The sequence below is a fragment of the Gallus gallus genome, chromosome 19, assembly GCF_016699485.2.
Source record: "Gallus gallus isolate bGalGal1 chromosome 19, bGalGal1.mat.broiler.GRCg7b, whole genome shotgun sequence".
Taxonomy (NCBI): Eukaryota; Metazoa; Chordata; class Aves; order Galliformes; family Phasianidae; genus Gallus; species Gallus gallus.
Window position 1 is genome coordinate 3,756,533 of NC_052550.1, and position 12,398 is coordinate 3,768,930.

The 12,398-nt window shown below is 55.1% G+C and overlaps 1 protein-coding gene across 3 annotated transcripts in view; it reads left to right on the plus strand.

Moving 5' to 3' along the window:
* Window positions 1–2,737: 2,737 nt before the first annotated feature.
* The window catches only part of ATP2A3 (ATPase sarcoplasmic/endoplasmic reticulum Ca2+ transporting 3), a 36,688-nt gene continuing 27,027 nt past the window's right edge, over window positions 2,738–12,398 (plus strand). For 2 of the 3 annotated variants that reach the window (NM_204891.2, XM_015295672.4), the window contains exon 1: window positions 2,738–2,956. In NM_204891.2, the coding sequence (NP_990222.1) occupies window positions 2,839–2,956 (118 nt within the window). In that variant the 5' untranslated portion in view covers window positions 2,738–2,838. Of the gene's footprint in view, window positions 2,957–4,655; window positions 6,721–12,398 lie in introns of those variants that run through there. The other variant, XM_046902291.1, reaches the window with a different exon arrangement.

Consider the following 12,398-nt stretch of genomic DNA (forward strand, 5'->3'; position numbering starts at 1 on the left):
TCCCTTTGAAAGAGGTCAGGATACAGAGCATAAATAAATGAGGATTGCCCAACATAGGTCTGGAGCCACAGACAGACACTGAGCGAAGTGTTCGGGGCAAATGCCAGGAAATTCAGCAGTGAGGCTCAGGGCAGCCCTCGGCACTCCCACTGGGAAATGGGTTTGGGACATCCCAAAATGCTCAGGAAAAAAATATCAGCATCATTCCAAGCACAGCATCTGTCCTACAGGGGGGAATCCTGCTCCTGGAGGGCTGGGAAGCGTGGAGCCCAGGGCACCACTCCAATGGGGAAGCATGCTCTGCAAGGAGCATCTGTATTCGTCTTCCAGATGTGCACACATCTGGCAGCAGCTGTGGTTCGTGGGCCTTGGTGAGGGCACATCCCACTGAGCACCAAGAAGACAAAGCCCAATGCTACCCAACCCTCCTCCAACACACCCAACTGAGCTCTAAGAGCACAAAGCCCAACGATACCCAACACCCAAACCACACATTTTGGTGGCCCTGGCGGTGTGTTCCCAGCAGAGATGGAAACATGACATCCACAGCCACGAACTGAAGGCTGACACCACTTTTGAGGGCATCTCGGTGGTTTTTGGAGCTCCCTGTGGGAGCAGAGCCCTCCCTGCAGCTGCCGGCAGTCTTGGCTTTGGGATTAAAAATAACACCTGGAGCACGGCTCCAAAAGGTCGGCTGGCACGTAGCATTTAGAAGAGCCTCGAAGTGTTATTTCAAGGTGGTTTGTATTTTTTTTTTCTTTTTTAATCCATAGGAAAAGCAAATATCAAAGCTGCTACAGAAAAAAAAAAAGCCGCTCCTGGCTCAGCTTGCAGATGGGAGCCAGCAAACCTCCTTCTTTTCCCATTTTCTGGGAGATAAAAGCAGATCTTCCCCAGTGAGGGTGGGTGTGGGAGCAGTGCAAGGCTCGGGTTCAGCCCAGCCCCACTTTGCAGCCCCTCAGACCACAGGGGAAAGCAACAGAAATAAGGAAATTTGCCTTTTGTTTTCTTCTGGGGCTGATGCTGTTGCAGCAGGGAATCCCCACAGTGGGGCCGTAGGGCCTCATTTCACACCCCATGGTCTCGCTGACCCACGGCCCTTCCTTGGCCATTTTGGGGCTGTGTTCTCTGCAGCCCATTTGCCATCACTGGTCAGTATTGGGCTAATAGACTGCCAGTAGTTGCCATGAACTGCTTTATTACAGGAGGGGCTGCTGGTGTTACCTGTGCTGACAGCTGGCTCCCGCAGAACCTTCTGATTGCTCCCAACTTTGTCAAACTTTAACTTGCAGAGCCATCTTGGGGCATCACCTTCGTGCTCCCTTCCAGCGCCAACCTGCAGGATGAGGGCTTGGAGCAGAGATGCTCACACACTGCCCAAGGAAATGAGATTCCCCCATCCCTGCAGGTGCCCCAAGGAAAGTTGAGTTGGGCTTTGGGCAGCCTGGTCTGGTGGGGGACAGCCAGCCCATGGGTTGGAACGGGATGGGCTGCAAGGTCCTTTTCATCCCAGCCGTTCCCGATGATACCCAATGCTATGCCATGCGACAGTTCCATAATAACAGGTGGAATTGATTCTCCCTCAGGCTACTACAAGCCACGCATAGAAGAAAGACAGCTTTCTCCCCCAAAAGCTCTCGGGAGGCAGACAGCAGCTGGAAGCCACGGGGTGCGGAGCCGCTTCCTGCAGGAGGGGCTGGGGGGGCCCAACTCACAGCCGGAAAACCGAATTTAGAGCATTGGAGAGCACAAAGCTGCACTTCCTCCGGGCCCTCCGCTCCGGTGGGATGTGAGAAAGGCGTTCTATAAATAAGTGCTTGGATAAATAAATGAGACTGAGCTCCTCCCCATGGAGCCGCTTCTTCCTGCCCGGAGACCCGGCAACACTTCCAGCACGGGGAGCTTGAGGCATTGCATAGAACACCCCATAGGTGTGTCCCTGCAGACCCCCAGGGTCAGGCTGGAGGGGCTCTGAGCACTGATGGAGCTGTGGGTGTCCCTATGCATTGCAGGGAGTGGGACCAGATGGCCTTTGGGGGTCCCTTCCAACTCAACGATTCTATGATCCTATGAACTCATGACAGTGCTGCTGTGTGCAGAGCTCCTGCTGCAAGGAACCACCATTTAAGTTACATTACAGCAAGGCAAAGGCTGCACGTTGTGCAGTGGGGACCCTCTTCCATCGGGCACCAATAGGGACCAACGCTGGGACAGAACCACTGCCCGTCACGTGGGCTCCCACGGAGGTGCTGTGCTATGGGCAGAGGAGCACCGCGTGGCTCCAAAAGCCCTCACACGGGCTGTCCTGGCCGTGTGGTGACAGCGATGCTGTGCCACGTGCATGGGACATTTCCTGCCTCCTGCCCAGCACTGACATTCCGCGCTGCGTATCTCTCCGGATACATCACAGCGATGGGCACAGCGGTGGCATTCTATGTGCTGTGGGGTTCCCTTTGTCACCGGGATGTCCCCATCTCAGGGCACGGCTGCTGGGGGGGCAATGGGGGGGTCACCAACAGCGCTTTGGCGCCGACGAAGCCTTCCTATATCTTCCAGCATCAGACCGAACGCTGAGGAAGCGGTTGGCTGCTCGGAGAGCCTCTCCACAGCTGTTTCCTAAAACTTCGCGACGAAACCCACGGAAGCGGTGGACCGCGGGGCGGCTCCGGGGGAGGCGGGGGAAGCGGCAGCGGGGCGGGGCGGGGGGCGGACCGGAGCGGGGCTCCCCTTCCCCGGAGGTACCGAGGGAGCGGCGGTCCCCGAGTGCGCTCTCTGCGCGTCTCCGTCCCCCCCGTCCCCCGCCGGCCCCGGGTTCGCTCCGGGCGGCGCCGGCGGGGCATGGAGGCAGCGCACAGCGTGCCGGTGCAGGACGTGCTGAGCCGCTTCGGCGTGGCCGAGAGCTGCGGGCTCAGCCCCGAACAGGTCCGTCGCAACCGGGAGAAGTACGGCCCCAATGGTGAGTGAGTGGGAACGGGGGCACCTGGTGGGTAGGGAGGGGTTGGTGGAGGGCAATTAGCGGGGTGGGGTTAATTCGGCTGTTCCGCTGTGCGGGGTGGGCGAAGTTCTTCGTGGCCGGAGGGGACGGAGTGGGGATGTGCGCGGCTTCTGGAGGAGCGTCGGTGGGAAAATCGGGGTCGGGAGCGCTCGGTGGGGACCGTGCGGGGCTGTGCGGCTTCGGGGGCGCGGATGGTGCCTCGGAGCTGAGCGGGTTGTGCTCTGTCCCGGTTTCGGAGCGAGTCGTTGGGTCTCCTTTCTGTTTCATCCTCGTGGCTGAGGATAGGGAAAAGCTCCGTTTGTCAGACGGGACCGGAGCTCCGCTTCCTCCCGGTGAGCCCCGTGCAGTGCTCAGCTGCTCCCAGCGCTGACCCCACGTCCCTGCAGCAGCCCCGAGCGGCGCGCATCCCACCTGCTCTCCGCCCCGGCTGCGTTAGGAGCGGGCAGCTGCAGCCCCATCCCGTGAGTCGGAAGCCCTCTGCTTTGGGATTCCTCTGCTTTGAGGCCGAGCGTCGCTCCCAGACAGGTGTCCCGACGCTGGGGATGCTGCCCCAATGGGACCCTTTCCCGGCGTCCCCGCTGGGACGGTGTGCACGCGGTGCCCCGCAGCGGGGTCACACGGCAGCAGCGCGGTGGCTTCTCCCCTGTTTGCCCAGGTGAATCATCCCTGCTGAGTCAGGCCCAGCGCCGTGTGACGTAGGTGCAAAGCAAAGGGCTAGTGGAGGCAATTTGGTTTTTTTCCTGCCCCCCCCCCCCCCCCCCCAACACACACACCTCTCCAAGTAATGGCTGCATGCTCACCTCTGCGGTGCAGCCTTTGCTTCAGACCCTGCGTTTCTTGCACGCAGCTGGAGCACGAGAGCGGCTGCCCTGGGGACATCCTATGGCTGCAACTTAGATATCATGCCATTATCATTAATGTTTTGCAAAACCATGGAATCATTTGAGTTGGAAGGGGCCCCCAAAGGCCGTCTGGTCCTACTGCCTGCATTGCACAGGGACACCCACAGCTCCATCAGTGCTCACAGCCCTCCAGCCTGACCCTGGCTGTCTGCAGGGATGGGCACCTGCACCTCTCTGGACGAAAAGGAACCCTTTGTGGCTTACTGGTTTTGCTTTAAAACCTCACTCTTGGGCCAACAGCCTTTCTTCCAGCGTGGTGGGAGCTCATGGGTTGTGCTGAGGTTGCAGGAACCGGTGTTGGGTGCCTGGTTTAGGAGAGCCCGCTGGGGCTGTGGTGTGGGGCAGTGCAGTGACCATGAAGATGGCTCGTATTAGATGGTGTTTGAGTTTGAATTTAAATTCAGTTTCATCAGCGGAAGCACGAGGCCGTTGGTGTCTGTGTGCGCCCAGAGTTCAGAAGGGGGAAGAAAACCCCAATCTCACAGCTCAGGGCAGAGCTGCGGCTCCAGCGGTTCCATTTTCATTCATTCATTTCCTCCTAAACCTGAATCAAACTGCCAGAGGTGCCATGAATCACAACCTGAGATGCACCATCCCCCTAAGAACCGTCTTTTGACATACGCTGTGGAGCTGCTTAAATCCCCCTCTGACTGTTCTTATTTCTGGAGCTGCTGCATTTCAAAGAAGGAGCTGCATTGCTTCTCACCTGATGTCAGAGCTCTGACCATGGATGTTTATATACAAAAGTGTGTATGTATGTGTATATTTTGGGGGTATTGTGTTCTTCGGGAGCCCAGAATGCTGCCTGCAGCCCCACTGCCCACGCTGAAGGAGGAAGCAGATATTAAATATCTCCAATTAGCGGGCAGACAGCCGCTGCAGATTGCAGGGCTCTGGGCAGGCATTTCCACGCTCTGAGAGCTCAGCCTCTCCATATTGCTGATGTTATGCATACGCATAACTTTCCTTGCCCCATCAGTAACCCAATTGCACGGCAGCAGAGCCGGCTGCTCACAGCACGGGGACGTTTCCCTTTCCCTTCCCCCCTCCCAGCTCAGCACGGAGGTGATGCTCCAACCCATTCCCAACCATAAGAGAAAAAAAGAAAAAAGCCACGGGAAGATGAAGTTTCCCATTTCACGCTGCAATGGTTGCGCTGCCGGCGAGGAGAGGGAAAGCGGCGTTTTGTGACTCATCTCTCTCTCTGCTCAGTTCCTCTGCTCATCGCCCACCTTTTCCACCCCCAAAACACACGCTCAGCAGGCTGATTCACAAACATGCTACGTCTTCTTTTTGTGTTGGTTTTCTCCTTTTTTCCTCCCCTCTTTTCCTCCAAGTCGCTTCCCTTAGGGGCGATGCTCTGCACTCCAACAGCACAACTGCGCGCTCCCATCGTTGTGCTGTAGGGAACTCAGGTTTGGATCCCACACTTTCCTCTCAGGCCGCCCAACCTCGCGTGTACAGAAAGCCCCTTGTCCCCTCGTTCTGCTCTATGGGAGGGATGCAGTGCAGCTGCACCCACGGGTGCTGCCTTTCCCCGGGGTTTGCCCTTGGGCTTCCCCTCACCCTGCACACACGTGTGATAACACTCACGGCCCCATTTCTGTGCTATGTGTGCAGAGTGTGGTTGAGGTGTTGGTTGCTTGGGGGGATGCCCAGTGCATGCTCAGGGAGTGCTGCTCCCACAAAGCATCCTTTGAACCCCCCCCAAAATACCTTAATGAGCCCAGTACAGCCCAGTGCAACTCATCTTCTTTTTCCAACGACTGTTGCTTTCTGCGCATTTCAGTCCTTCTCCGTCCCCAGACCCAACTCTGAGCCATTCTGTTGCATTTCTGTGGTCACGTCTCTTGGGGTGAATCCCAAACAGCGAGCGCTGGGCTTGCAGTGCCCTGAATCCAGATGTGGGGCAGCGTGCACATGGGGCACCCCCAATCCAGGTGTTGTTCTGCATGTGGTGAACCCCGGGATCCAGGTGTTGCTCTGTCCCACACCTCTTCCATTTGCCTGCCGCTAAAGATTGAGATGACATGATGCTTTTTCATGTGTTCTTATGATGCTTTTCCCTGCTTCTCCTATGTGCAGACCTCTGGATGAGCCAGCTTTGATTTTTTTCCCCTATATTCAGTGTTGGCACGTTGAGGTGGGATGGTGACGCTCCATCAAAATGCCTTTTTTAAGGGTTATTCAGTGTGAGTGTGGGCACGCTGTGCCATTACCCAGGTAGGGCCTGGAGGGTACACCCCCACAGGGAGCCCCGCATGGGGAATTTGGGGCACACTGAGCACTCTACAGCACCCCATCCCCACGGAGGCTGCACAGAACATCACAAATGGGTTGATGGTTGGACTGGATGACCGTAGTGATCTCCCCCAGCCTTAACGATTCTGTGATTCTCAAGCTGTGAGCCATGGCATAAAGCACACACTGTGCATGGGATATCAGGGCTGCAAAACGCCTCTTTCATCTTTTTACCCCCAAAGCTGGGAGTGAAAGCGGATTGCTGCTGGATTGGGGATGGGGATGGGTTGGCTTCAGTGCTGCCCACAGCTCAGAAGGGCAGACCCCGTCCCACCTGCGCTCACTGCTGTGCGTGTGATGTATTGGTGCTTTGTGACTCACAGTTCTCTCTCTCGATAAACACCTCCCGGCCGTAGCATCGGAGGAGGGAGCGCACAACAGCAGCCTACCTTGAAAATACGTACAGCCTGAAAAAAAAAAAAAAAAAGAAAGAAAAGGAGAAAAAAAAAAGCAGTAATTAAGAAACGCAACGACCCGATGCCGGAGCCCGACACTCGCCGCTGCTATCGCTCTTTACAACAGGTAGCAGCGGGAGGAGCCGGGAGCGCTGCTCAGCCGGAGCCAAAGGCAGCAGAGCGGGCTGCGGTCGCGCACAGTGTTTCCATGACGCGAGCGGCCGCCGGCGTGGGTGTGTGCGGTGCAGGGGGGGCTCGGGGCTGCTGCTGCTGCTGGGGGGTACGGCCCGGGGCCGGGAGCCGGGTGCTGCATGGGTTTGGCTGCTGAGTTTTGATTTTTTTTTCGATGAGAAGCAGCTGAAATATGGAGTGAATCCACGCTCTGTGTGTACCCGGGGGTCGTGGGGAGCCCCCGTTGCTGAGGTGTGGATGCTTACCGTCTTTCTAGAAAAGCTTCCCACCCCCGCAACCCCACCCTCCCAACTGTTGATGGTATTCTGTTTTATTCCTTTTTAATTCCCATGCCTTATCTGCTCGGCCCCACCTGCTGCAGTGCCCCCCGTTGCACCGTGCATCCCCGGGGGTATCCCTGCAGCCCATCTTCGTAGCGAAACGCAAAGCTCCGCGCCTCTTGGAAACCCGAGCCTACAAGCAGGGCTCATCCAAACCCTCCTAACATTTGAATCTGCACCATCTGCCCGCGTCGCTGGTTGCGCTGATGCAGATGAACCCATTTGATTATTTTTTCCTCCCATTTGCAAGTCGCTATGGGACACCTGTTGGGCCCGAGATCCATTGTGGTCGGTGGGGGGGGGGGGGGGGAACCAAATTAAGGGGCACTGCTGCTCGGTGCTCGCGGGGCTGCGTTTCAGGGAGGAAATCCGCTCTGTGCTCGCACGTCCCCGGGGTTCCTCCCCGTGTGTTTGTGCCTCGGGTGCTTCCTGTGTTCAAACAGCGCTGGGGGGAAGGGTGGGGGTAAATGGGGACCGGCAGGCAGGGCTGCACCCGGTACACCCAAATGTAAGGGTTATTGTTTTCTATTTTTTTTATTTTATTATTATTGTCGTCATTTTCCCAGTTTGTTTCCTTACTTTTCCTTTCTAACACCTCCCTTTGCTTCGGGAGGAATGCAGAGCTCCCCGCAAGAGCCAAATCCCCAGGATTTTGCCCCAGAATCACTGCCAAGGCTGAGCCCCCTGGTGCTGCTACCTGCCTGCATTCCCTTCCCTTCCCTTCCCTTCCCTTCCCTTCCCTTCCCTTCCCTTCCCTTCCCTTCCCTTCCCTTCCCTTCCCTTCCCTTCCCTTCCCTTCCCTTCTTAAATTTTCCGTTTTGCAACCTCCGAGTCAACAGAAAGCACTAAAATAAGGAAAATGTGGTGAGCGATGGAAAAAGCCAAACCAAGCAGCTCTGCTGCAGGAGGGGCCCGGGGGGGACAGTCCCCTGTAGCAGCTCATGGTGCACACAGTGCGTTGTTCTGTGCTGTTCCCTTTCTTACCTCCTCTTGACACATCTATATACAGGATATACTGTATATGGACATCTGGACCTATTTAGTGATATCTTTATAGATCTCCTTGTGGGTTTGTGTAGATCCCTTCCAACTGAACTGTTCTATACATACCTTACCTGAATATATCATACTCATATGAAAAAAAAATATATATAAATTTTCATCCCTTGCATGCACACATTATACTTCATGGGAAGTAAATCTTGGGAAAAGGAAACGTGACCAATGTTTCCAGCTCTCCACCTTGCTGCAGGGCTGCCCCATCTCTGGAGGTGCCCCAGGCCATGGATGGAGCCCTGGGCAGCCTGAGCCCATGGCAGGGTTGGGTGGTCTGTCAGGTCCCTTCCAAATCAACCATTCTGTGGTTCATGCATGCCGAGCATCATCTCGTCCCCAGGAGCAAATGCATCTTATGTTGAAAATACACCCTGGTTTCATTTTCAGCCCATCTCATTTTCTTACTTTTCAGCCCAACCACCCATTTCTTCTGTGTTTTAGGGAAGAGGAAACCCTTTGAATGCATTTCCACCTTGCTCTTCCCCAGATCTCCCAGCATTCAGCCTAAAGGTTCAGTGCAATTTTCAGCTCTAAATGCAATTTTCAACACTAAATGCCCTCTCCTGGGATAATGAAAGCCTTGCATGGCTCTGCATGGGCTGAGCCAGCACTGTGGGCCACGGCGAAGGCTCAGCACTGCAGTGTGGCGTGTTTGCTTTCCTAACCTGTTATCCTAATGTTATTTAATTCTAAATGTTATTAAGTTTGATGCTGCTGGGTGTTGGACGCTCTGGCTTGTGCGCGGTGCAGTGTGCCCAGAGGCGTTGCAGACTCAGAGTTTCTCTTGCTGTGGGTTGGATGGCGCTTTGGTTTTCAGCACATTTGCTGAGATTTTGGCTCAGGGGCAGCTCCAGGGCATTGCTCTGGGGGTGGTGGCCAAGGGCAGAGACCGAAAGGATGAAAATACCGTTCTGTGCCAAAAGAAGCCAGTTAGGAGCAACCACTGGAGCATCAGTGGGAAATGATCTGAAGAAAATAGATGGTTTTAGGGCAATAAAATGAAACGTGCAATGTGAGGAAGAGGGTGGCAGAGTGCCCCGCTTTGAGTTTGCAGGAGGAGGCTGAAGATGTGGGAGGGATTCTGGGGGGCTTGGGGGCAATCATGTGAGAACATTCCTCACCTTAAGCTTCATTTTATCCAAGCTCCTATACCTTTATTATTATTATTTTTAATTCCCCTGAAGCTGTTACTATTTAAATGCAGATTTTTAGCTTTTCCACCCAGGAGACGGAGCGGGAAATTCTTTCCACTGCGTTGCTGCAGGAGGGAACAAAACGCTCCTTTCAGTCGCTCGCATCCTCCCTCCCAGCCGGGGCCGTGCGCTCCCCCCTCCCACTGCCCAGAGACCCTATGGGGCCACCAGGGAAGGGACAGGGGATGGGGCCACCCCTGGCCAAGGAGCCCCATTTTACCCCAGACCCAAGACACAGGGTCCCCTGTGTTATAAGGCAGCTGCCCTTTGCAGGATGCTCGTGCCATGCGGTGTTTGGGGGATGAGCCGTTCCCATGAGCAAAGAAAGGGGAGTTTGGGGTAGGGTGGGCAGGATTGTCCTTATTCCTTACCCCTGGGGTGTGGGACTGATGCTGCATGGTGAGCTTTGGGGTTAGTGTCAGGATCCCTGATTATAGAACAGATAGGGTGAGCGTGCCCAGGGCTTGGTTCATGGGGCCAGGAAAGGGAGACAGGGACAGCATCCTGGGCAGGTTGGGGTGCGAGCAGAGCTCAGGCAAAGTGAGGATGAGCTCAATGGCTGAACTTTGCTTGCACCCCAAAATTATGTTGTGTTGTTTGAATTACATGGGTGAGTGTTTGGGGTTTGCAACCCCAAAGAGAAGCTTTTCTGCCTCCTCTCTATGCACCACCCTTTGGCGTGGTCACTGGGGCAGCCCCGACCTTCCCATGTTCTGCACGCATGGCTGCGTTATTTTTTGTTTAATGTACGGGACTTTTTGGGGGGTAAATCCACCAACTCAGCTCAGCAGTGCCCAAACCTACCCTGGGGTCCCTCTGTCACAGCCAGCAAGATGTGACACAACAGCTCTCTCCCATAGAGGTTCAATTAGGTGCGCCGTGGGGATGGGGACCCAGGGATGGGGGCTCGGAAGTGCAGCCGCTTCCAATAACAACGTGTTCTGCACCTGAAGGATCCCAGAGCAGCTCTGCTTTGTGTCATGAACAGGGCTGCTGTCCCAGCTGGGGATATTTTAGGGTTTTTCTTACTCTTTTCACCACTTTTTCCTGCCTGTTGGCGAGGTTTGGGAATCGGATGCGTTGCTTGTTTTACCCGTCCATTTTCCCTTCCCTGCATACAGAAAAATAAATAAAAGGAAGAAAAAAAAACACCCACAAAAAAGAGTTTACAACATAGAAATACGGCTGGAAGGGTCTTCTGACCCCAGTCTGGCTCCAGCAAATGTCCTTCGAGCCATTGCTTGTGTAGGGCTGCATGGTTGCCCATGGGATGCTCCCCATCCCTCCCTGCTTGGCAGCAGTTGTGTTTCCCATGAAGAAAATCCGATTTTATCCTGAAATGTTGGGGAGATGATATTTTAGCAAGGTGCTCGTGGCTGGGGATCTGAGCATGCCCTTCAAAGAGTTCTATGATGCAACTCCAGCAGCACCCTGCCGTGTCTGAGTGCTGTGCTTTGACCCGGAACGCGGGGCAGGATGTCCCCAAGGGCGGGTGGCACCTGCATGGCTGTGCCCGGCTGTCACGTGGAGGGAGGTGGGAAGAGGTGTCTCTTTCAGAGGTGTGCCCAGCTCTCAGCGTGCTCAAATCAGCTTTTATTTGGGAAGCAGCAGCGTTCCCAAGGGTTGGGGTTGGTGATGCAGTCAGTGGGCTGTTGGCTTCCTCCTGGCCTCACGTTGCCCATTTTCATGTTGGCACATGCACAGCTCATGCAAAGTCCCCACTCTGCAAACAGCTTTGGGGATGCTTCATGCAAACGATGCATGGGAGGAGTGCAGGCAGCGATCAGGGCAGCTGGGATGGGAGCTGGGAGCTGCCTGTCCCCCGGGTCTCTCCCCCTGCACCCTTACAGCGTAGCAGGGATGGGAAAAAGGCACCCATGCCCTCGTTTGGGTGGCAGGGCTGGGGGAGGAAGCTGGGGGTGGGGAGGAAGCTGGGTGCAGAAGGGAGAAGAGCAGCTTCCTCCTGATATGCTGTAGAGCGTTTGAGCTGCTGAAGTCACTCCAGCAATAGGTTTTTCTTTTTGCTATGAAAATAACAACAGGCATGTCACATAGAGCGTGCTCCTCATGGCAGCACGCTTCAGAGCATCATTTACTGGGGAGGGACTTGGGTTTGTAAAGCCCCATAGCAAGCATTCCTGACACCAGTTTGCAGTGAAAATGCACACAAGCTTCTTGCTTCCACCGTTTTGCTCAGCAAAAGTCGTTGGGTTTGGTTTTTTTGCTATGTTTGTGTGTTGTGTTTTTTTTTCCTTCTCATTTCTCTGCATGAAAATAGACCATGGAAAGCAGCCGAGCTGTTTCACTTCCTGCTCATGCAGGTGGTACCCTCATTGATGAGCCTCAGTGATGACCCTACTGGTCACAGAATGGTTTCGATTGAAGGAGACCTTGCAAATCATCCAGTTCCAACCCCCTGCCATGGGCTGGGTGCCCCCCACCAGCTCAGGCTGCCCAGGATCCCATCCAACCCGGACTTGAACACCTCCAGGGATGGGGCACCCACAGCTCTAGGGAGCCTGATCCAGTGCCTCCCTATTGATGTCCCTACTGGTATGGGATAGGATCAATCCCTACTGACAGCACGTAGCTATTGGGGTACTATAAGCACTGCTTTGGGGCTGGGGTTGGCTGGGAATGGTGCAGATTGGGTGCTGTGAATCCACCTGATGGACCAGCTTGGACCAGCCCAGCATTCACTTTGGGTTTCCTTTCTAGGGAGCTGGAGGCTGTAAAACACAGCTGAGTGATAGGAAACATAATATGGGCCCTGGTAGGGCTGTGGTGAGTCTATGGCAGTGCATCTTATGGGGTGCTTGGACCTTCTTGTCCCAGATTTGGAGACAGCATCTCCTGCAGGCGCTGAGCCCTCTGTAGGGTGGACATTTTTAGGCAAGCTGAGTGCAGGAATGAACACTTATGGCCCCCATTTGCAGCAGAGAAGTGACGTTTCCCTGGCATGGGAGCACCCACTGCTGTTTGCATGATGTCAGACTTGGGAGTCTGCTCACCAGCTTTCTTCATGCAGGGATGTGTGCAAAAGA